Source organism: Fringilla coelebs (genome assembly GCF_963513975.1).
Source record: "Fringilla coelebs genome assembly, chromosome: 20".
In the NCBI taxonomy this organism is placed as follows: Eukaryota; Metazoa; Chordata; class Aves; order Passeriformes; family Fringillidae; genus Fringilla; species Fringilla coelebs.
The window spans coordinates 4,170,456-4,195,757 of record NC_140046.1 but is presented as its reverse complement, the minus strand read 5'-3'; the positions used below and the strand labels follow the sequence as shown (position 1 = coordinate 4,195,757).

General features: G+C 47.8%; 1 protein-coding gene across 2 annotated transcripts; it reads right to left on the bottom strand.

The window, feature by feature from the left end:
• Positions 1 to 372: 372 nt before the first annotated feature.
• NUFIP2 (nuclear FMR1 interacting protein 2) lies at positions 373 to 23,443 on the bottom strand. Of its 2 annotated transcripts, XM_084219062.1 has the most exons (5): positions 23,184 to 23,443; positions 18,608 to 20,323; positions 10,971 to 11,003; positions 10,341 to 10,395; positions 373 to 10,040 (listed from the first exon to the last, which is right to left on the bottom strand). In XM_084219062.1, the coding sequence occupies exons 1-4, from the start codon at positions 23,365 to 23,367 to the stop codon at positions 10,343 to 10,345; spliced, it is 1,986 nt and encodes a 661-aa protein (XP_084075188.1). In that variant the 5' UTR covers positions 23,368 to 23,443; the 3' UTR covers positions 373 to 10,040; positions 10,341 to 10,342. The 2 variants fall into 2 exon arrangements, with proteins under 2 accessions (XP_084075188.1, XP_084075187.1); XM_084219061.1 differs by having other exon boundaries at positions 373 to 10,395.
• Between the last annotated feature and the right edge of the window lie 1,859 nt (positions 23,444 to 25,302).

Here is a 25,302-nt window from a genome sequence, read left to right as displayed (position 1 = left end):
TGCCAATAAATGTGACTGAAAGAAAAAGATAAATCAGCTTGGTGTGTGTTTGCTGGGTGTGTGTTTGGGACTGAGGTTGCACATCCCCATCACAGGAGCAAGGACCAGACTCTTTCCTACTTGTTTTAAGGTGGGTGAAGTGAGGTGGGGCTCACACTGAGGGAGGTTCAGACCCCCACTGCTGCACAGAAACCCTTGTTTATTTCCCTCCCTGCCCTCTCCTTCCCCTGACTAAGTAAAGGACACCTGGATCCACCCCACATACACACACACACAGCTCATGAGCTCTATGGCCAGCACTGCCAGGCCTCTGGGATCCAAATCCAGGCTGCTCCTTGAAAACGCAAAAAAGAAAGTCACACTGACACCCACAAACTTTAAAATTTTTATTCAACAATTTACATCACTTATTGTCTGTCTTAACGTATTCGATCTACACAAATTTCTTTTTTTTTTCCTGATAAAATAATAAAATTTGGATAAATTTTGAAGACCTGTTGGTGCAGAATAAACAAAATTTCAGGTAAGGTTTTTTTTTTTTTTCTTTTTTTTTTTAAACATTTAGTGTGAAGTATGACATCATTGGTAAAGATACATCATGCCATTACAGCTCATGGACATTACCTATCCTTACAGTCCGTGACATCACCCACACCAGCGCAAGGGGCTGCGCCAGACACAGCTACAGCAGGTTTTACACTAAACTCCTCTAGCCACCCTCTCACCACTGGGAAAACGCCTCCGCTTTTCCAGCTGGGCACACCGAGTGCATTAACCTAATCGGAAATTACCGGGGAGGGGAGAAGGAAACAAAGACTACCTTTACTGATCCGTGTGGTCGCACACTACAACATCGACACCAAAGAGGGGCTGCCCCTCTCCGCAGGTCGGAGGTAATTCAGCTCCTGAGCAGGTAGAGCACAACCCCTCGCAGCGATTTGAATACAAACCAGGAACGAAATGAGAACTTATCGACGGGGAAGGGGGGCAGGAGAGGAGACAGACCCTGCCCGGCTCTGCCTGCAGGGAGCCCTCCAGCCCCAGCTCGCAGTTGAAGCGCGCGGTTGTGTTTTGCACCGCCCTTAACACTGAAATATTCAGGGAAGGGAGAGAGAGGGGCATCGGTCCCCCCCAGTAAACAAGTTGAGGACCTTCAGAGGCTGGGAAGCCGCTGAAGGTGTGTAAGTACACGTGTGATGGTAGATAGAAAAGCAGCCCTGTTCTGTATGAAAAAAAGCTGTCAAGTTAGTACAAATTTCTGCCATGGCGAAGGGAACAGGAGGAGAAAGCTGTCAGGGTCCTTCTCCCGTCACAAAATCCCGACTCTCCCGCACACAGGCTCTGGGCTAAGCAACATGTTTCCAAAGGTGGTACCTGCAACCCAATGCACCTAACGCATGAAAACAAAACCAAAATAAAGCTCTCACCCCTGAGGCTGGAGGGAAGCCAGACTCCACTCCAGCCCCGCAGCGGGATAGTGAGGAACCCTGCCCCTCCTGCCTCACAGTGGGAATACACAGCAGTAGGATTCCTCTTGGTTCATTTTGTCATTAGAAGCCTTGAGTTTGCCCACGCCACCGGCCTGCAGCGCAGTGGACTGGTCTCCATCCCCTCCCCAAAGCTGCTTTGCGTGGAGGCTCCCTGTCCCCACGGGGACACTGGTGGGTACCACCACCACGCTCTCCCCAGGGACAAAAAGGGCACTGCTTCATCCGACAGCACAAAGTGTATCTGAAACACAAGCCAGCACACCCCGCTCCCTCCAATTCAATTACTAAAGTAGGCTCTTTAAAATAAAAAAATAATATATATATATTTATATAGCTATACAGAGAGTTACAGAGAAAGCAAAGGAGAGAGAAAGGCTACTAAAAAAATCGAGAAGCGCCAGTTTTCTGCTACAGCTGTCAGCAAAGAACTGTCACCTTACATCATACCCTCCGAGATGGTGACGAGAATGGAGGCAATGACAGCACAGGAATGCAAAAGAGGGCAGATAAGTCACTTCTGGTAATGAGACACAAATTAAACTTTCAAAACATGTGCATAGCTTTATTCATCTGCTTCAAACTAACCTTTTCACGGAGCTTCAGCGAAACCCGAGTGTGCAAAATGCATTTCTAAAAAATAATGCAAGCAAGCTTTCACATTTACTGTGGCAGAAGTACAGAAAGACTCGGACAGAATCATCACACGCTGGGGCGGGAGATGGAGAACCCAGAATTGCACAGCTTGGAGTTCTGAGTCACTGACTGCAAACACAAGCGTTTGGATTTCGTTAACTTCAAGCAAGGCGTGTTGACTTCTCCTTTACAAAAAAATCTTGTAAACCCCACAGAAACAAGAACCACAACCTGGCAGGGAATAAATCCCCTGGATAATGGGATCATGGTGCCACAGAGAGCCTGAACTCCAGCAAAGCCGGTTCCAGACCTCGGCTTGTTTTGGCTCTGCAGGTGAACCGTGGCAATGCCGATTTTTTGTCTGCAGAAGAGCGAAGCAGCTTTTCCTTCTCTCTCTCCCACTCCCCTCCGAAGTCACAGGTGCCACTGCACAGGACATCATCCCCAAACTAAGACAGCCACTACACAAGCTGGAGTCCAGGTCTCATTTTGATCCCAAGGGTCACTGGGACACTGAGGAACCCTTGACTGTGGATGGGGAGTGGCCCTCGCGGCCAGCTCACACCCCACCACCTCTCTCCAGAAAGACTAAGCACACATGCAAGGCACATTGAGTCGGATGTACACACACACCTCGGTGTGCAAAAGAGCAAACGCTGTCTGAAAAAGAAAAAAACTAACTAAACAGGCAGAAAGCTCTGGCCTATGTATTTGTAGACTATTTTCCAGGCAGTTGTAATCCCCAAGTGTTTTTCCTACACGACTTTAGACCTTCCTTACTCTTCCCCCACTTTGCAGAGAGGTACTTTATATTCCTAAAGGATCTTCTATAAGTAGTCAAGTAAAATCTCTTTTTCCCCCTCCAGTAAACTCCTCCTCCAGGGTACACATCCCGCACCACGGTCCAGGTGTGACCCATAAAGAGAAGAGGTTCTGGACCTGCCTGTGCCTCACGGCAGCACCTTGATGCAGTGAGACCTCCCTCCACTGCTCCCTAAGCCTTTTACTGGCAGGTTTTGGCTGGGTGGATGGCTTCACCTCACTTTTTTCTTGGAAAACATCCAAGCCCAGGCACCGAGTGCTCCCCAGGTGGAGAAGGAGCTGGTGGGTCCCCAGCACTGGGATAAGGGCAGGACGGAGGCCATGCAATCCTTAATACTGCTGGTTAACTTCACATTGAGACAAAGCATTCAAAAGAGCTTTTTTAGAGATGAGCAATTTCCTTCTATAGATAAATTTTCAAATAGAAAACAAATATATTAAAACCAGAGACGAGACAAGAGCTGACTGAGGTTTTTCTACCTTACAAGTTACTCAGGCACCTTTCCTGCACCACCAGCCATGGAGGAAGGAGGAGTTGAAACCCTCAGGGATTTGCACTACCCTTCCAATAGCAGCTTGAGAAAAGGAAGGAGAGAAAAAGAAAAAGAAATAATAAAAAATAAAAAAGCACAGTGTTCTCTCAAGTTAAAGAGTTCTCCTTTGCTTGCGTTTGCATAGAAATTCCCATAGGTCAGCACCAAAATCAGGTCCACCCCTGTCCTACACCCCAGCTCCCCCAGTTCCTACACTCCCCCAGTTAGTGGCTGTGTTACAGGAGGGTTCAGCTATCTGCAGAGGAACTACATGGTCATGTTAAAAAAACAAAACAACAAAAACGAAAAACAAAAGTGCATCACACATTCTTGATTTTCAGGGTTACTTATAGCAGCAGCATCAGCATTAATCCAAGACAATGAACAGTTGTAGATTCGTTCTTAAATGCAGCAACACTTACTGAAATGTCTTCAGGGAAGGGCATAAGAGGGTCCTTCTCAAAAATGAAAATTAGACTATTCAATATGGACAAAAAGGATATAAAACAAAAATTAAAGACACAATCTTATTTACATTAAAAAAAAAAACATTCTTGTTAAAATATCTTTACAACACCTAAGCAAAAAAATATGTATTTTAAGAATAAAGCAGAAACTCCTAAAGCAGTATCCATTTTTGGAACCCTTATTTAGCACCTGAGGAAAGACCGTATGGAAAGCAGACAGGCTGGGGATTTTTTTTTTTTTTTTTTTTTTTTTAAGAAAACTGTAAGTTGTATTTTTGCTAAATGTTCAGAAGTTCGCAGTACACAAGTTTCATACCACAGAAAGAAATGAGCAATTCTTTTTTTTGTTTGTTTGTTTTCTTCTTTTTAAAGATCTTCTACTCTTTAATAAGGCTGTAGGAAAGGGACACTGCTATCTTACAAAATGGCTTTAGAGCTCTGGACACGTTGTATGAAGCTTTCTGATTAACAGTCAAGATAAATCCAGCTCAGCATCCCCTGGTGAGGGCACAGGCAGGACTCTTGCTCCAGTCCCAGCACAGGGAGTGGGCTCATCCCCAGGACATGAGGCCACCACAGGGCCCTTTTACCTCCCCTGACATCCACAGCTCCACTCTCCTGTTGCTTTAGAGGATCTTGGGCAGGACAAAGGAGCCAGCCTGACCCTGGGGTATAACATGTACTGGGCAAACCTCTAAAGCTCTGCAATCCCTGGAAGGCAGCACATCGAGATCTCCTTCCCACCAGGCCTGGTTCCTGCTTCCCAGCTGTGTGCACTAGGGTTTTCCCACATGGAAAAACACTCTGGTGGTGGCCAAAGCCAGAATTACTCTGGGTTTCTTGGCTATTCCACCACACAGCCTTTCTCCTGCCTTACACACCAGTGTGAAAACGTGCAGCAGCTTTGAAGTGGGTGAATCCTTGTTCTCTCCCCTCCCAACCTAACCAGCTCCCTTCTAAACAGCCTCTAAGAAAACAAATCACCACGGATGGACAGACAGAAAAGTCTTCTAGAAATGAGAGGACAAGACTCCTGAAAGCTTGGGACGCCATAGCAATTTACTGAATCAAGATCAAACCCTGGACACACAGGAGAACGACCAGCAGTTCTGGCTGTGAACGCCATCACTCCCTGATGTCCCTGAGGTCACCCACTGGCCACTTGGGAAAGGACACTATGGTGCTATTGTGACACTCTCTTGAAGGTGAAAGCACTAATTACACACACAACTGGGAGCACAACTTCTAGTTCTTTTTTTTCCTATTTTTTTCCAAGCAGGAAGCAATTTTCCTTTCCATTTAGCTAGCTGGCTCACCCATCACCCACTCCCAGGCACTGGACTCACAACCTAGTGAGAATTGGGTTTCTTTCTACATTTCAAAGAAGTCCACAGCAGCTATGAAAGGCAAAAAGTGGGATTTACTAGCTCAGAGAGGTTTGAAGTGGGTTAGTGACAGAATCTACGCCCTGGAGCTACCCACTGGTCAAAGAGACAGGAGATTTCTACTAGGTTTCACAGAAGATTGAGGTGGGTTTAAACTAAAACCAAACTCCAAGCAAAGCTTGAAAGCCATTGCTTTGCCAATCCACCAAATGGGTGGAGTGGGAGAGAGCAGAGACTCAAGGCCCCAGACCACTATGATGGAGCAGCTGTTAAAGCACCTCCTGGAGCACATGAACACTCCATGATCCACCAAAAGCAAGCAGATCCCAAGCTGGATCTGGCTGGCATGACATGCTCCAGTCTCTATTACCCAAGACCCCGTACAAGACACACCCAAAAGAACCTGCTGGCAGAGGAGGAGAGGTGGGGAATGACCAGAGGAGAAAGGAGACAGCTCCTGCCTGTGCAGGAATCCTCACTCCAATAAACAGACAGCTCGGAAAGGAAACAGAGGAAAGGGACTCACAGCGGGAACAGAAATGAGAGAAGCCTTAACCTGAATTAGTATCTTCATAGCTAATAAAAAACCAGGTCATGATCTCACCCTTAGAGCTGCTTTCCAATACTAGACATACTGAAGGGGTTTTGTTTAAAACTTTCTTTACTCAGTGTAATGCAAACAATGGCACAAATAAATACACGCTCGCTCTCCTCACAAGTCAGATGCTCACACACGCCGGCTCCTCGCCCCCACAGACACCCTCGGGTGCACACCCAGGACAGGAGGCTGCTGCTCCCCTTCCCAGGCTGTATTTGGTTTATGCTACAGTACTAATACTCTGAGTCAAACAAAACAAAACAAAACATGAGACTTATCAGTAACACCTTATCGTTATTTCAATGTGCTAAATTAGTCACAGCTCAATTTCAGTTTGTTTTTTTTTTCTTTTTTTTTTCTTTTTTTTTTATAAGTTTACACAAAAATAATCAGAAAACAGATTAAATCTTAAGATATTTTTAATAAGTGCTCAGTTAAGAATTGTGTGAGGACTTGGGGAGGACTGCAGACAGCGACAGGGTGAGTTACACGACAGCACGAGGAAGTTCCTTCCATGGTCCTGCCTGGCTCTAGGCAATAGTCTATCCCAGAAACACCAGGGAGCCGGAGCTACAGGAGCTCAGAGAGAGGAATTCCTAACTGCTTAGCGCTGAGCACACGCCGTGGAGCTCATGGAGACAGACAGACAGACATCTGAACAGAGGATGGTCAGAAATACAGCAGAGAAGGTGCTGCCGAGGGTGTTTCTGGATGGGTCCCGCTGGCGAGGCAAAGCCACAGAGATGAGCATCAGGGGGAATCCAGCCCAACCCATGGCTGAACCGAGCTCCTCTCAGCATTTCCTTCGCTATTCAGGTGACAGACTGGACTAGGCCAAGATGAGAGTCCTCAAATATTCAGCAAGACTCAGACCTTTCTAGAGGCGCAGGGTCAGCGCTGCTCAACTCCTTCATCGCCCCAAGCACGGACCTGGGGCAGGGGTACAGGACAGCACAGGCCCCAGGGAAGCAAAACAGGGTAGTTTTGTATTTTTCTTTCTTTTTTTTTTCTTTTTTTTTTTCTTTCTTTTTTTTTTAATGGAACCCAGCCCTTAAGGCGACAAGTGACTACACAAGGCAAATAAATACACAGCAGAGCCTTAAAGCCAGTAAAACAAACTGGAAACTTTGCTATTAGTCTTCAACTTTTTGAAAATAATAATAATAATAATAAAAAAGGAAAAAGAACATTTCTTCTACCTTCATTTTCCCAGCTCCACTACCCAGTTTGTTCAACACTTTAAAGCTCAGGAACACCCCAGCTCTTCAGCAGTGGAGCTGGAGGCAATTCCAACTTTTGGCAAGCAGTTGGGAGACTCAACAGAATTAAAAATAGGAACGTTGGAGGACTAGATGTTGGGCACATCTGTAAACATGTTATGCATTTCAAAGTTACACACACCTGCAGAGGTGGTACAAGTTTATAGGTGAAACAGAACTATTTGCGACTGGCCAACCACACATTTCTGAACCTGGACTGATACAATACATGATGACTATATAGTATCACACTCAGTATTATACTATATAGCTCTGGATACATCAAATGGAGTAGGCAATCCATAGTCAAATGTTTAAGCGTGGCAGGAAGTGAACGAACGTCTTACACAAGGTACAGAATTTCAGTTTCATTGTCCCACCATGAACTCAAGTGTCTCATTCAGGAACAATCTTATTAAAAGTATAAAAACAATTAAAAAAACCACATGCTACATAGTCCTACTAAAAAAAAAAAAAAGAAAAAAAAGAAAGAAAAAGAAAGCGATAGAATCATAGAATATTCTGAGTTGGAAGAGACCCATCAGGATCGAGTCCAACTGCTGGCCCTGTGCAGGACACCCCAAAAATCCCACCCTGTGCCTGAAAGCATTGTCCAAACTCTTCTTGAGCTCAGACAAATTTGGTGCTGTGACCACTTCCTTGGGGAGCCTGTTCCAGTGCTCAACCACCCTCTGGGTGAAGAACCTTTCCCTGCTATCCAACCTAATCCTCCCCTGACTCAGCTTAAGGCTATTCCCTGTCACTGGTCATGAGAGTCAAGAGATTGGTACCTGCCCCCCTGCTGCCCCTTGGGAGGATGTTCTCCCCTCAGTCTCCTTTTCTGCAGCTGAACAAACCAAGTGATTCCCCTCCAGACCCTTCCCCAGCCTCATGCCTCCTTGGGATGCTCTCTAACAGGAGTCTTTTTAATGTTGTGGTGCCCACAACTGCCCCAAGAACTCGGCGTGAGGCTGCAGCAGTGCAGAGCAGAGCAGGACGGGTCCTGCTGGGCCTGGTGCCCCCAGGACATTGCTGAACCCCCTGGCTGCCAGGGCACTGCTGACTCACATCCAATGGGCCGTGGACCAGGACCCCCAGCTCCCTTTCCATGGTGCTGCTCTCCAGCCTCCCAGTCCATCCAGGGCTGCCATCCCAGGTGCAGGATCTGACACTCACCCCTGTTAAACTCCATACAGTTGGCGATTGCCCATCTCCAATTTGTTGAGGGCACTCTGCCCTTGAGGGTATCAAAAGTTTCTCCCAGTTTAGTGTGTCAGCAAAATTAGTATGTCTTTGAGTCCTGAACTCAGGTTGTTAATGAGCTGTTGGAGAGAAATGGGCTGAGGATGGAGCCCTGTGGGACGCACTGGTGACTGGACAGCAGCCCAATGGCTTGATGGACAAATCTAAGCACAAAGGGTACTCCAAAATTTTGAGTTTATCTATTCCTCCTAATGCCCCAGAGGGTCCAGTCTCATTTAAGGAGACATCAACTGCTGCTGATTTGCGAGAGTCAGGATTAGGCCACCAACACCCATGATGAGCACTGGGTACATGGGGAGCTGGGGCTGGCCAACAAACCCATTTCTGCTTTATTCATTTCTCACTCTTGCACTGGACCCTGTGAGCTTTCCACCTTTTAAAAAAACCCAGAAAAACTATCCAACCCCCAGATGATTGGGACACATTACACAAGCTGCAATGGGACAGAGGGGTTACACAGCTGGAGTCTGCACTCTGCTCAGCCTTCCCTACCGCTGCTATGAAGCTTTCCTTTCCCTGGGATTATTTTTTTTTATTTTTTTAAATTATTATTTTCATTCCTAAGTCCTCCATTTTTTTTTTGTAATAAAATATATTTTTATTAAGAGATAATTAGAAGCAGAGCCCGGAAATACACAGACTGCATTAAAATATAAAAGAGCATTTCCAAGGGGCAGGAAGCCCAGCCATTGGCGTTCTATGGACAAATTGAAAAGGATTCAAATTCCCATTTTTTTCTTTTTTTTTTTTTTTTAAACTTTTTTCTTTTTTTTGTTATTTTGAAATTTTTTTTAAGAGAAAAAATAATTCAAGAAGGGTGAAAGTTAGCAGAACTCAATTCCTCTTCAGTTTTCCAATGAAAATGGGAAAAAAATCCAGCACATTTAGTGTTAGGAGACAGACAGAGCAAATATGAAGCACCTACAGTTGAAAGCAGAAGATACTTTTTTTTTGTCTTTTTTTTTTTTTTCTTGCTCCCAGTAATACAATGGCATTAAACTGTGGGAACAGTGGAGGTTTTTTTTTGTTGTTGTTTTTTTTTCTCCATATTAAATGCCTAAACAGATTGCTTATTTTTCCATGTTGTCTTTTAAAATGAAATAACTCTTCAGTTGCAATAGTCCAACGTGTAACAGGAGCCAGGTCAACTGTGTGACTTCACCATGCATCCTAGAACTGCAGTATTACCATCTTTCCCTCAGCAGAATGATCCTTTTAAGACAATATCACCAGCATAGGATTGCTGCTTTACTCCTGGCAAAACATGCGGATTATAATTCTCTGAAAAAAAAAAAAGAAACTCTGCAAACTTCAAGGCGTTTCTCCAGCATTCAATGGAAAACAAATCAGAAAAAAAGGAAAAAAAAAAAGCAAACAGGGGAGGTGGAAGGGAAAGAGGAGATGAAGGATGGTGATTCATCCTGATTTCCCTGTGATTAGTGTGTCACTACAGTCACAGAACAAGAAACAGAAACCTTGTCAAGTGGAAATGCCTCTCCAGTGGGTTGCTGTTGCCCATGTAGACGACAGCAGGAACTTTGAAACCGGGCTTGTAATTGAGTCTGTATTCCTTATTCACTTGCATTCACTCTTTAAACAAAAACAAAACAAAACAAAAACGAAAAAAAAGAAAATCTATTCAGTACCGGAGATTAAATAATCACGTGTGTAGTCTCGTTGAAATAAATTTTCAGATTCCTTAAGAAGTCTAATTACTTTCAGTTGCCATTTTTAAATAACTATATATATATTTGTATATATTATCCTGTGATTCTAGTTATGGTTCCTCTGCTGCACTGAAGATTTAGAAGGAGCATAAAAGCCTTTTTGTCCCCCACGAACAGCACAAATGCTGCAGACAGGTTATAACAGGCAGTCTTGTCTTGCTACCTTCATTGATCCGGGCGATCCATGGCTTCATCATAAGTGATTATCCTTTTGGGATCTGGAAAGAAAGCAGAATTTTAAGTTTTGGACAAGCTACTTTCAGGCCCTGTGGCTGAAAATAAACACAAAGTACTTGGCTGTTAACAGACTTTTCCTTCGGATGTCCCTCTCCTGCAAAGCCACCTCAAGGCCAGGCTGGCTCCCCCAGAGCAGAGCCTGCTCCCCACAGCAGCACACAGGTCTCCACATATTGCTCTTCCCACAAAAAAATCTCCTCTCAGGTGACTTGTGGGGATACACCAGAATTTAAAACTTATTATTGGATGTGACACGCAACACCAGAAATAGAAAGCAATTTTGTATACACATAAGGAAGAGTCATTAAATCTAATTTGATACCGGGTTTATTGCTCTTTTAGAGACTCTGCTTCTCTCCAAGCAGCTCACCATTATAGCAAAGCTTTTTGTCCTGACTTTCAGCAATCTGAAACAGAGATAAATCCAGACTACAAACCACAGGGGCCGAAGAACTGAACCCAGGCATCTCCAGTCACAGAGACAACCTGCTCTCATTCATCCCCCCTCCCAACACACACAGCAATTATGTTCATTTATCCCTTCCAACATCCTCACCTTGCTTCTGCAAATTCCAAACCGCTTCCATTTCTGTGGAGGCAAAAGGAGACCACTGTTATTATGCAGATTGATGCTGCCATTAGAGACCACCCCAAACACACTTTCATTTTCCAAGTGTGGCAGTTGTGCCTGGACTTTCAAATGGAGCCAAATCCCTCCCACCCAACAGCACAGCCCCAGCCCAGCCCACAGGACAACACAAATTTGACATGAATAATCCAGCAATAAAAGGCAAAGGGATAGCTGTAACGTGGTCTTAAGGGTCAGAGAGCCAAGCTGAGCATCAGAAATGTCATCACCATTCACCAGTTCCTACAAATCACAATCTAACTTCAGCCTTTACTACTCTGACTCCAACGCTGCTTTGCACATTACAGCCTCAACAAGGAGCCTGGAGAGATGATTTTTACAAGTTGATGCTTAGTGAGTGTGAAATGAGAAGTGCTGGACACAGCGAGCTGCACATGGTTCACAGCATGCATGTGCTGAGGCACCAGGCAAGGGCTGCTGCGAGAACCTCTCTGCAGAGCTGCTGCCAGCACTCTGTCCAGGAGCAAGGTGTGATGCTCCACACACCTGGCTTGCAGGTCTTCCCACAGTTTACCTCTTCAACACGTTTGTAGGCTAAAGACAAACCTTTCCCAGTTCTCCCTGGACATGCACATGCTTTTGTTTACCTTAGAAATAGCAGTAAAGTTAAATGTTCTTTTCATTAACAGTGAGAAACAGAAGGCTCTTCCCTTTAAAATATCCCCCAAACAAAGATGCATCTTTAGAGAACCATTCAAAATAACTACTTTGAGCTGCTATCATGTTGGAATTTCATGAGCTAGAATATTTTTTAAGATGCTGACTGTACCCTGTGCCCAAGTTCAATAGACAAGATTATAGAAAATTGGTATTAGTTGGAACACAATCTTCCAAGAACCACTTTCGAGTCTCTTTTCTGCCAGAACGGGTGACAGGATCTTGGTAGGGGCTAGGAAAACGGAATGGTAAGAGATTATCAGGCCACATGGGCTGTGCATTAAAGCACAAAACAAGGCAGTAAGTCAACTAACCAGCATAGAAAAGGAAGAAGAAAAAGCCCTACAAAACCCACAGCCTCAGCATGATGTGTGCCAAGTGTCACCTCCATCAATCGCCTCCCTTCTCCAACCCTTCATCTGTCCTTTGTCCCCTACAATCTCCAGCTCCCTGGGGCAGGAAATTGCATGCAAATAAATATTGCCAGCCCTCCTTGCACAATTAAACCTTTTGTAAGGAAGGCCCTGACAAAATTTTATGAGGTCTGTTATTTTTGCGTCAGGATAGTAACAGCAACACTTTGCACTTCTATTGGGGAGCCCTAAGTGCTTGGGGAATAGTAGCCAGCCTCTAACACCCCAGGGAGAGAAGCAGGCTGGCGAGGGACTGCTTCCCTCATCTGCCAGATGCAGATTCCCCTGAAGTAAAATGAACCAGCTACTAAAATTACCTCCTGTGGAGTGAGTTTTCCATTCAGCACAGTTTGATGCATCATTTCCTAACAGCTAAAGAACATCTCCCATTTTAATAGCTTTCCCCAAAGGCAGGGGACAGAAAACTACTCTCCAGTTGTTGGTTCCTGCACATTAGAGCAATGCTTGAGCATGAAATACAAGGCAGAGCTGAAGCAGCACCACCACCATATCCCCATGCACAGACCATTGTCTTGTGCACCTCATTTGGCCTTAACACCTCTGGACACCATAAGAATGTGAACTCCATGTATTAAGAGTACCTGACAATAAGACAGATATACAAGCAAAGATACTGTTAAGAACACACCAAAAAACGACTAAGTTGACAAAACTCTCTTTCAAAAAAAATCTAACACACCTACAGCCTTTTCAGACTTCAATTTCCCCTCTCCTTCAGAAAAGGAGGGTGGTGTAAAGTGTCCTGGACATCCCTGACACCTGGACACACTGGCTGGCAGGTGCTCAGCAGGACCAAAACCAAAGACCATCAGCAAACAATGCAATAACAGCTCTTCCTAAATGTCACCTGCCACCAGCAGAGCAAGGTCCTCCCTTCCACCTGGCAGCACAGGGGACAGCACAGGTTAAAGCACACTGACCAAGTGAAACAACTTCACAAGGGAAAAGAAACTAAGTCCTAGGCTAACTACAAGACAAAACTAGGGAAAAAAGGGATTTTTTTCAATCTTAAAATGGAATTGTATAATTCATCCTGCTTTACTTGGTAATACAGTTAAGTTTGCCTGCCAGCTCGAGGCTGTGATCACCTGTGACTGACAAAAGGCACTGTGACAAATGCATGGCCACTGGCATGGGGTGACTTGGTGACTGACCTGGTGGACAGGCAGCTCAGCAGAGCCTCTGCTGCCCAATGCCTGGCTCCAGCCAAGTAGAAGGAAAGACAGCCCCCAAGAACTGGGCATGCAAGAGGCCCCAAGCCTGCTTTCAGCCCTCCTTCTTGGAGCCCAGAACTCTTTTCTTGAGCCTCTTTTCCCTGGATAAAGCTTCCAGAGTGAGTTTAAGCAAAGGACTCCTACAGCTGCTCACCCTGCATGAGAACAGGGGTATCCTCACCATCAGCCCAAATCCAGTCTCTCAGATACTGCCCTAAAACTGCTGCTTTCCAAAGACCTGCCCAACAGGAGCCTCCATTCCCAAAACCAGACATGGGGCTGGGGAAACAGCAAACTTTCTTCTCAACTCCAACCCAGCTGGAGAAAATGCCACCAACAAACCCTTGCACAACCCAGCATCAAAGCCAGCCCAAGCCAGGGGCAGAACTAGGTCACCTCCTGTGCCCCTTCCAACATCTCATTTTCCAGGATAATTTTTTTTACAATTAGCTGGCTTCTTCACAGCCCTCAGGCTCGTGGTTTGTTGAGGAACTGCCTGGGGTAGGCAGTCCCAGCCACATCCACCTAAACCACTTTTCCTGGGGACTATCACTGAAACAAAGGGTCACTGGAGGAAAGCTTTGATGTCAGGAAAAGACTAAGGCACAATTTGGTGAATTGTGCTAGGATTCCTCATAGGTCAATAAACTTTACAGCAGGACTGGTACCTAACCTTGGAGGAGAAAACAGTGTTTCTGAAATAACTTGCTAAGACAGGCACTTTTACATACATTTTCTTTGCTAGAGAGGCAGCTCCTACTAAAAGAAGTGCCTGCACAATGCCATGCTACTACTTCACTGCCCTTATAAATCCCAAAATTGTCCCTAAAATACAACAGTAAAGAAATAACAAGAAGGGACCATTCCTGCCTGATGTTTGCTGTTTGTACCTGCAGGACAATGATTAAGTATAGGGATTTCCCTGGAAACAAAGCAAGAATAAGTATTCCATGCTGTGGAGACTCATGGCTGTACAGCACGCACTGTACTCATCCTGACAACTGGAAAGAGCAGGGACTGGAAGAAGAATTAAATCAGCTTTTGCCCCACAGCTCAAGCCCCACAAGGCCATAACCAACAGAGCGAGCTCTAACCCCTTCCCATCACCAGGGGGGATGGGAAACCGAGGCTTTTTTCCCCCTTCTCCTGATGTAAAGGATGAAAATTGCTGAATTCACAGCTCTGCTATTTCTTCTGACCCAGTTCACCATTCCGGCGAACGCCACTCCTGCCTGGCCCACGCTGCCTTGCTCTATTTTCCATGCTGCTCTCCTGCTTCTTCATGCAAGCAGAGATGCTGCTGCTGCAACTGAGGTGCTCAGAAGGAACAAAGCAGCAGCACAGGCAGAAATTCAGGGGCAAGAACAATGGAAACCCTGCAGTTCCCTCTCCTCCACCCATGAGGTCTTTGCTGCTGTGCAGCTGAGCTGGAGGCCTCAATTATTTGCTTTTTAGCTCAGGACAAGCAAATTATTGAGCTTCCCACCACAAAGTGGAGCTCAGTGTTAGTGACAGCCTGGCCTGAAGACTGCAATTGCCTGAACATGACAAAATTCTCCGAAGTGTTGACAATTATTCTGATATGAAATGCTTCATCCAGCTGTCTTTAAAAGAAGGACTGAAGCAGTAAGAAGATGCTGGTTTCAATACAAGCAAAGCTGACATACACTTAGCCTTCCTTATCTGAAGGACCAAAATATCTGCAAGAATCAGTTTTACCTCAAAAAGATAAGGATTTTGGCAATGCCACACCAAGGCAGAAGTTCAACTCCTAAGCTAGATAGGGGACAATGACTTGAAATGAGAGCACTACTCCTTCCTGGGCCTTCCAGTCTCCCATGTGAAGCCCATCCCTGTCTCCTGAAGCACATCCAGAGCAGGCCCACCAGTGCTGAGCTAAATCAGATCTCCCTTGGTAAATCAGATCTGTCATTCCTGAGCGTTCCAAGGCACCACCACAAACTGCAGGCAGCATGGGCTGTCAGTGAAGGCAGCCACATTTGAAGAATCGTGTTTTACACTCAGGCAGATCAGATGATCAAGGGAGTCTTTCTGCCCTTTAAACAGAGGAGGAAAGAAAGAAGCAAGGCATGAAGCAGGGGTACAATGAAACCAAGAGGAAGGAAAAGCTTCCCGGAAGAACAAGAGAGTGCATCATCATCCTTGCTTAAATGTTCCCAGTGCTCTGACTTCTGGAGAAAAAGCAGTCAGGGTACAGGCAGAGGAACACAGGAATCCTCCACCAGGACCTTGCTGTGCTCCTGCCAGCACTCAGGGACACTGTGGTGAGTTACAGGAGCACTGTACCAGAGCCAGTTCTCTCTGTCTCTCTGGGTGCCACCTCCTCTACCCATCTTTCCACAGGGAAGCTGTGAAGCAATTACAGTTTATAATGTCCTGTGCAGTTGCTGGGCAAACCATGCACAGGAAAGCCTGGCTTGCTGGAACAAAGCTACTGACTAAGCTGGAGGCTTTCCCAGAGAAATTTACAGTCCAGGATGAGGATCCACACAACCTGGTCACAACTGCAGGCACAAACAGTGCAAGAAAGAGCGTGCACATTTGTGACATTCAAAGCACTGCAACCATTCACATTACAGCTCATTCTTCTCTGCAAACCCCGGAGCTTCATCCTTGCACTAAAACACTGCACGTGGAGTTCAGGGTAGGGAACACACCAGCACCCCAGAGTGCTCCACACTCACCCCTGTCCTTGTCCTGTGATCGTTTCTCTTTGTGTTCATAACCCCAAGGGCAGGGCAGATGCAAAGATCAAACTACCGAGACTTTGCTCAACAGCAAACAGATCAATCTGAGAGGGAGAAGTTCACGAGATTCTCAAAATCAAAACCGAACAGTCTGAGAGCCCGAGTGCCCGGAATGCCCTAACACCGACCCAGGCAAACCCAGGGGCTCTCCCCAGCAAGGAGGAAAAGGCAGCTCGTGAAAAGGAACCGAGCGAAATCGCTCTTTTCCTACTGCAGAGGAACTGGCTGGCTTGGAGCTGGACTTCAGGAAAAGAGCCCAAGATAAACGGAGAGCACAGTGTGGGAATTAACCCCCGCACTGCTGTCCTGCAAACACACCCGCAGTTCTGCTTTCGAGGCATTTCACAGCCACGGTGGCTCTGGTGCAGGAGCACGGCCATGGAGAGAGGACAGGAACCACCCTTCCTCCAAACATCCCTTAACCCATCTCACCCCAAGGATGAAATGCAACACCCACCATCTTCACGGAAGTACTAAGACCTGGCCTGATCTCCTGCTTTGTAAGGCTTTTGAACACCAAATAGGAGAAAGACAAGCCCAAGGTGTTTGGAGCACCCCAGCACTGCATTAATGACAATGCTGATTAGTAACAGCCATCATCTTTTACCCCTAAGTAACATCTTGAGGATGGCACATACATAACGTGAAAAAGAAATTAGCAGAGATGAGTGCTGGGGCAGGATCGGGTATCCCTAGGCCATCATGAGGGTGTTTGCTCTGGATGCTCAAAGCAAGACCATTCACATGCAGAAGAAGAGCAGAGAACAGTATTTTAACGGGTGCTTTAAGTGGCCATTCTTGCCAACAAATGTAATTAACTCCTGTGTTTAGAAGAGCTCAACGCAGCCAGGCTTTGAAGTTAACACCTCCTTGAGAGGACATGGGATGGGAGTGTTCTTTATTTTCCTGTTGTTCCTATTGTTTCACTGAGGTCTGCCTTTCACAGCAAGTGAGAATGGGAGAGCTGATGAGCCTTGCTGGCAGCACAATTGCTTCTCCACAAGTTCAGGCTGACAACAGAGAGGCAAAAAGAAGTCTAGGGAATATTTGCAAAATTAAGAAAAAGATCACCGAGGATTTTCTTCCATGTTATGCTTTCTGATGGGAAGCTGGGATTTAAACTGCAAACAGCCACAAACAAAGAGACTAAAAAGCCTGCTTTAATGCTGGAATAAACTGAGCAGAAGGGAGAGGACCCAGATAAAATCAATTGATGAACACTGTTCTCAAGAATACTAGAGCTTGAAATGTTAACATCTTGAGAGGGAGATGACCTGGAAAAAATATTTGGAGTTATTATTTTTAAATGACTGGGCTTATTACTGTTACAGGAAGGCATTCGAGTTTATGCCATACAGAGCTTGTGAAGTGGTAATTCAAGAACTTCGCAGTGGGTGAAAACAGCAAATTTGCCAAAGTCAAGTAGGCACCCTCTGCAGAGGGGAGCGAGACTTTATCCCTATACACATGTAGAATACTAAGCAAAAAAAAGCGTGATTGCCTTGCTCCCTTCAGGGCAGAGGGGTGCAGGGAGAGGGAAGGGGCTCAGAAAAAGGAACTGCCTTAGTGTTGGCCAAGACTGAGTAAATAACACTGTGACAAAAGGGAACACCCAACCAGGCTCCTGCTAACACTGAGCCAGCACCAAAAGCCAAAAACTGCAAGTCCTCAGAGCTTCTGGGGCTGAGGCTAAAGCAGAAAGCAAGCCATGCCACAGGCTTCCCTCTCTTCGTTCCCATTTTAAAGTGTCTGTATCGTGTTTGAGTCATTTTAATCTCAAAAAAAAAAAAAATCAGGAAAAAAAGGGAGCTGGACTACAAAGGACTCCATGAAAGCAATAAAATCATCTGAAAGATGTGGCCTACAAAGACAAGGAGAGAATTCAATCTGCAGCTCACAGAGAAGCTGATAAGAAAAGATTGGTCTAGCTGTTGCCATAATACTCAAGGGCAGGGAAAAAGTGTGTGGGGCACACTTAAAAAAAAAAAAATCACACCTACAGTCGTAGGAATAATTTCTTCTTCCTTCAAAGCCATGATTTCATGGTCTGATCTGCCCAGGGGAGAAGCTGCAACACTTTGGTGGCAGAGGTGTGAGTACAGACTATGAAGCTTTCACAGTGACAGAATATCACCTGCTACAGCTGGAACAGTGCAGATGAAACCACACATTTAACTCCTTCCAATGCTCAGTGGCTTACGAGGACCTGCTAAGTATCATCTCTCTCAACATCACTCATGCTTGTCCGCGGGAACAGGGAAACAAATACCTCTTAACATTAATTAAACAACCCTTTGAGTAACTTCCCCAGACCGTTATTGCCATGAGAGGATATGCAAGCAAAGAAAAGGGTCATTTTTAAAACAATTAGAATTGCTGGAAGGAACATACCATGTTAGAATATTGCACTTCTAAAAATAAAAGAAAAAAAAAAAAAGAGAACGCCCTTAGGCAGCAAGCTAAGCCATTACCTTTAGTGTGATATAGAATAGCAGCCCTCAGGTCAAAAGAACCCCAGCTATCTTTCCTTTCTAGGCCTCTCTGGTACCTCTGTTCTTTGGCGGAGGCTAGCAAATTGTTCGTAGGAGAGGCCAGAGGATTCTCTACTTCATAGTCTTTTGAAAGAAACACTAAAGCACCTTGGCTACCGGTGTCTGCCTTTTGTAGGTCACCTGTGTGATGCGACTCCAAAGCTAAGACACCACCCTCAACAGCAGTCCCAGGCTTAAGAACAGCACTAAGAATTTGAGGGCTAGTCCGTTTATCCAGCTCATAAGCCTTAGGAAACACAGGTTGTTCAGTTCCTGAGGGAATGATTTCAGGACACTGTGAAACCAAAGTGGCAGGATATTCCCCTTGAAATGTCACTTCCATTAACTGATTATCCGCAGATTTCCCCACAACGGTTTCAGGTCCAGCACTGGGCTCGTTTATGAAAGACAAGCCCCACTGATTCTGGAAGATATCCCCCAGGTTTTGCTGATTCGTCTGCGAAGGGAAATCGACTTGCGCTGTCCCCAGGAGCACAGTTTGCATATTTGAAGGGTAGATAAAAAGGCCAGATTTCTTTTGTTCGAGGGCTGTCGAAGTTGTACTCATGTCCTGGGGTACAGACTCGGAGGAGGAGGAGGTCGATGGTACAGTACTAGCAGCAGTGGAGAGCAGTGGCTGGGCCCCTGGGGAATACACACTTCCATCGGTCCCAGCGAGGATCGGCCCGTTGGAGAAGCTGGCAGAAGTGACAGATTTCATAGCAGACATGGGGACTTGGGACAGTCGACTTGATGTCTGGGCCTGAGTTTCCCCAGCAGATGATGAAGACGATGAGGATGACGTGGATGGGGTTTGAGCTGCTTTGTTGAGGTTTTCTTTAACTTTACTTGCATAACTAATTTTGGGAACGATTTTAGCACTGCTATTGTCCACTGGAAAAACTGGGGGTGGTTTAAATAAGGTCCATGAGTCCTCTTTAGACGTAGCCGACGATGCGTGCTTCCCTTTGGGCCGGTCATCAAACTTCTTGCTGCTAATCCCAGGTTTGGCATCAGAGTTTTTCCGTGGTACATCCCCGAGCCCAGGCTTTCCCCTGCCTGCTCCACCAGCCCCAGCCTCATATTTCCAAACAGGCTTGGTACTTTCAATTCGGTTCCCCTTTTGTTCACTATAATCAGGCTTGAAACTCTCAAGTTCCTGTTTCAAGGTTGGTGCGCTGACCTCCTGCTGCATTATTTTGTCCTGTACTAGATTCAAGTTCTCACAACCCTTGGCACTGTTGCGCCTGCCTTTCCGTTTTTTAGGCGTAGTATATCCACTCTCGGAGCCACTACCATCGTTATCGGCCCCTTTGCCTACGTAGCCATTTGTGATGTAGCTGGAATTATTGGTCACCACTCCGTTTGGAATAGACACTCCCTCTGGCTTCTCCGAGGACTGGTTTTCTCTGTGTTTGTTTTCGTAGGACTTCTCATTCTTTTTGTCCATGCTATTTTTCTGAATGAAGTTCTTGGTTTTGATTCCAGCTTTCCCCAAAGCACTGGCCTTCACAGTCTGCTTTGGGGTGACATTAGAATCTACGAGCTGCTGGCTGCCATTGGGTACCCTGGATCCTGGGGCGGTGGCTTCATCAGAGCACAGGCCCTTCAGTGACACTTCTCGTTCTCCTGCGTTACCATTTAGCTCTCCGTAGCCTAGAGGGAAGCCAAACACAGCAAAAGGCAAGAATTAGAATGTGAAATGTTAGACTTGTCATTGCAGAAAGCTGTAGTCAGCCCCAAACATATCCAGTTTCCTCACGCAGACATTTTAAAATAGGAAAATATCTAGTCTCTGAGGTAAAGCTGCATAAATTTATTTGCTGGAACCCACAGCAAGAAGGGTTAAGCAGGAAGGACCAGCCATGACTGCCTCCCGCATAACTGAGTGACATACAGATAACATAACAAAGCAAAAGAAAATACAGATACTATGCCAGGAAAATATACTCTACTGAATATCACTGGCAAGCTGGAAAGCTATTTCATCAGCTACTATTTCCAGGTCACAGAGAGGAAAAAATAAATTCCCAGGATGCTTCAAGACAGCAGGATCCACTGCCTTTATGACAAGATCTGTGGAGGTTCAGGATACACACTGTGAACAAGGGACAACTCCTACCATCTCCATCAGCTCCTGGGCCTGCAACACCAGCAGTGCTCCTTCCCACCCTCCTCCCAAATGCCATCTCAGTTAAGGGGTGGGAAAAAAACCCTGCAGTACTTCCAAAAGGACACGTGCAAGTCCAGGTGGAAGATGGAGGGAAGAAAATGTGGCCACATCTCCTCACTGCACTTCAGGATAGTGACCAGCACCTCCCTACACATGCTCCCAAGCACTGAAAAGGTGACAGCACTAAGAAACGCATCCCTGCAAGGGCCCTTCTGCTGCCACCAGCAGCGGGTCTCTTCCCCACTGAAAAACTTCTATTTCAGAGTCCCCAGGAGAGCTGGTATGAGCCTGAGACCCAAGAAATCAAGCATTTGCTGGGGGTTTCAACTCCTAAAACCATGCGATTGTGCTGTAGACTGAGCTTTCCTCTTCCCTTCTGAAGTTCACTTCCAGGTCTTACGGTTCTGGGAATGCAATTCAAGCAGAGCTGGAAGCCCAGCACGGTCCACACTGAACCACCCCAATTTCCTCTTTGCCTTTTCCTTTTTAAACATCTCTGGCCAGACGCCTGCTGCTTTCGAGGACCCTGGCTAAAGCCCCAAGAGAAACCCTGAGCCCCAGTGGAGACAGGGAGAGCACAGCGTGCCCTGCTCCACAAACACACTCCAGCTGCAGAGGGATCCCTCCTGCTCCTCTGACTCATCCGTCCTCCTTCCCGAGGCTGGAAAGCCTCACATCCCCCACAGCCACTGACCCACCTAAGGCTCCATCTGCAGCCACGGTGGCACGGAGTCAGCACAGAGAGGGAGTCCCTCAACAACTGGAGCGGGCACAACTCCAGCTTGGAAGAAGAATGTTTTTGTTGTTGCTGATGTTGTTGAAATTAACTGCTGTAACTAAAAAATCATTGTTACCCTCACATCCTGGAGCCTCAGATGTCTGGCAGATGTAACAGCTCAAGTTCTGTGCAAGTCGGGAACACAAGAATCCTTGTAGGAATCTTTACAGAAATTCCACAACTGAGTTTGCCGAGGGGGATCAAAAAGGATTTTACTACAAGCAAGTATCTGTAACCACTATAACTTTCAAATATGTTGTTAAGAAAATTAACCATAAATACTTCACCCCAGAGAGAACTAGAACGGTAGGATCCTCTGAAATTAAGTATTTCAGAATAGCATGAAGAGGAAGCCCTCTCAAGAGCAGTGTTACAGCTGACCTTGTATGACTCAAGACTTCTGACACCACTTGTTAATGAAACAAAACAATAAGAGTGGTCATAAGACCATTGCAGATGAGGAGTGAAAGAATAAAATGAAGAACAAAATCCATTTCAGTAAGTCAGTGTGTCAGCAGTTTCTAGTTCCAATTCTCAAGCATTCACAGCTCAGCTGCCTGAGTTTTCTCCAAATCAACATTTGGCACAGCTGGCCTTGGCCTGGACACGGAGGTGCAGCAACCAAAATTTAGGGGAGAGGAAAAAAACCAGGACGGTAAGAAGAACAGGTGAATAGGATCTGGCAAGCTCACGAACCGTTTCAGAGCTGGGAAGGGAGGGGTGCCAGCCTAGCCACACATTAAAACCCTGGGCACGCTGCGAACAGTGAAATGACTTCTCAACTTATTTTTGCTCGGTAACTTATTTTAGCGTGTGCCCGATCAGGTCCCTCCCTGCCTGCCCAGGCAGCACATGGGGCACGGCCGACCCCGCTCTGCTGCTACCAGGCCCCCTCCCACCTCCCGCCTCGTTATGTAAAAGGAAAATTCAAGGGAAGGAAAAAAAAAAAATGTACGCGGCACTCCGGCCGGCTGGCGGCCACGCACTCGCTCTGACCCCGCAGAAACCCCCCCAGAGGGATTGCTGGAGCCGGGGAGCCCCCCAGGAACGCGGCGAGGGCTCCGGCCCTGCCCGGGGATCGGCTCCCCCCGCGCCGCTAACCGGCCACCGCCTCTGCGGCGCTGCCGCCCGGCCAGCGGCGGCTCGGCACGGCCCGAGGGCCGCAGCCCCGGCCCCGGCGGGGAGGAGGCGGCCGAGCGCCCTGGGCCGGGCAGGGCCGCGCCGCCTCCCGCCGCCGCCGGCGGGGCCGGGCCCCTCCGCCTGCTCTGACTCATTGATCCTGGCGCTCATCAATCGCTCGGCCGCCCCCCGCGCCCCCCCGCGCCCCCGGGGCCCGGCCGGCGGGGGCAACGCGGCCCGGCCCCACGTGCCGGCGGGCGGCGGTGCCGGCGGGCCCGCGGCTCCCGCAGCCCCAACATGGCGGACAGGAAGCGGCCCCAGCGCGGCGGAGAAGCTTCGAGCCGGGCCGGGGGAGGCGGCGGCGGAGGAGGAGGAGGAGGAAGAGAAGGGGGGCCCCACCGCCGCCCCGCGAAGGTCACAGGCCCCGTCCCGCTGCCCGCTCCAACCTGGTCTCCGCTTCGGCGCCTCCGTGTGCTGCGGGCCGCCGTGCTTGTGCTCGTGGCGGAGCGGCGGCTTAGGCTGGGCTCGGCCGTCGGGCGGCGGCAGGTAGGCGCTCTGTGGGTGGTGGTGGTGGTGCCCGTAGTAGTAATAGTGGTGGTGGTGATGGTGGTGGTGGGGCTGCTCCTCCATGGGGGGCGGCTGGCGGGGCCGGGCCGGGCTGGGCGCTCGCTGCTGGGCCGTGCGGCTCCGGCGCGGGGACGCGGCTGGCGCGGGGGAGGCGGCGGACTGGCAGCGCCCGCCCTGCAATCAGCGAGCGGCGCCGCCGCGCCCGCCCCCCGCCCCGCCCCGCCGCACCGCGGCCGGGGGAGAGCCGGCCTGGCCAGTGCGGACCCGCCCGGCCGCCCCCTCCCCGGGCCAGCGGCAGGTGAGGCTGCCAGGGACGGGCGCGCTTCGCCCCCTCCCCGTGCTAGCGCGGCAGAGCCAGAATGAGCGGCCACGGCGGAGCCGCCTCCGTCCCCGGCCCTCGCCGTTGGAGCGTTCCACAACCGGCGGGGAGCGGCGTGCGGCCCCGGGGGGGTTTCACCGTAGGGTCACCGGGAGGAGGGCTACCCGGGATGCCGCAAAGCCGCGTTTTGCCGACATGAAGCGGGTTAACCGCGCCCCGGGGCAGGCGAAGAGGGTTGGAACAGCCCCAGCGGAGGGGATCTGGGCAGGGATGTGAACACCGTGAGCGGCCGGGCTCCCAGCAGCAGCCGCGGAAAGCGCGGAGCAGCAGCAGCGCCCCGAATCGCTGCCGGGCCGAGCTGCAGCGCTCCCGCGGCAGCCGGAGCTCACCCGGCTCCAGGGCTCCACCCGCAGCCGCCCGGGCGGACCCGCCGCTCCCCGCACGGACCGGCCACCGGGCTCAGCAAATACACGTGTCCATCTCCGGGAGAAGCACCGGAGATTTAACTGATGCTTAACAAAAATCAAAGGCTGATGGGGAAGCCCGAGAGTGTAAGGAGGAGAAGTCCTGGAACTTGACAGAATTTGCAACAGATTTCATATCGGTTCAATCTCTGATTATCCCCACTTGAGCACGTTCCGAGGGGGGTGGTGGAACTCCTGCCTCTGCTCCAGCCAGCCTCCACTGCAGGAGGGCAAGACATTCAACTGCTGTTTCTCGATTCCTCCTCAAAACCAAGGCCCAATTCTCCAGACAGCACTGAGACACAGGGCTTTGGGTTGCATGGATCAGTGAGGAACTGAGGCAGGAGTTAATTAGGAACGTAGGAAAAGGGCAGAGAGAATGGGGAGACCCAGGACTGACACAGGCTGGAGACAGAGTCCTGCTCCGAGTTATTCACTGCTCTGATGTGATTAATTGCCTCCAAATAGTCCCAACAGTGTGCACTGCAGCAGACAGGGAGGAAAAGTGACAAAATAAAACATGTACATGTAATTAAAGACTGTTACAATTAATGGGTGTAATATAAACGGGCTCCACAGATAGTCCTGAAAATAGTATGGACTCGCTTCTCAAGGCTTTTCCTTGCAGCTTAATCCTTTGTTCTATTTCTTCACCATTTTAATGAACAAAATTAATGAAGTTCATGTGTCTAGAAAAGCCCTATCAGACTTTGGCACTGTACAAGAGCCCTTGTCTGGAGATTTTACAGTTCCCAAGCTTTATTTTAAGAGAACACAGTTGAAAGTTTATGCCTCAGACAGAGCTTCCCACTTCACCCTCCTCTTTACTACACAGGAGGTAAAGCTTTTCCTTACCAGAAATACCAACTTCGACATTAATACAGAGGGTTTTTTCAAGATTTGAGGTGCCTGAAATATCACAAGTTCTCTGCCAAATCATTCCTGCAGTTTACATTTCTTTCAGCACAATGCAAAGCCATTTAAAACGTGATGAAACCATTTAAGCAAGCAATGATGAACTTTGGGCTTTACCCAAACAATAACGGTCCTGGTCCTTTCAAACGCTGACTCATTGAGTGACCTCACAGTGCTTAGGAGACAAGTCTTAAAATGAGGAGTCGGGCTTTAATCACAGCTGACATTTTATTGGTGGCTTGGAAGAATTTATTTTTAATATAGGGAGCTGCCTTGAAGATTTAAACTTCAAAAGACTCT

Excerpts from the sequence above, each read along its gene's own strand:
- NUFIP2 (XM_084219061.1), bottom strand. The coding sequence starts at position 23,367 with ATGGAGGAGCAGCCCCACCACCACCATCACCACCACCACTATTACTAC. Across the intron at positions 20,324-23,183 it reads GGCGCCGAAGCGGAGACCAG|GCTACGGAGAGCTAAATGGT; the intron begins GTTGGAGCGGGC and ends GCTTCCCTCTAG. Across the intron at positions 11,004-18,607 it reads TATTCTATATCACACTAAAG|AAATGGAAGCGGTTTGGAAT; the intron begins GTAATGGCTTAG and ends TTGCCTCCACAG.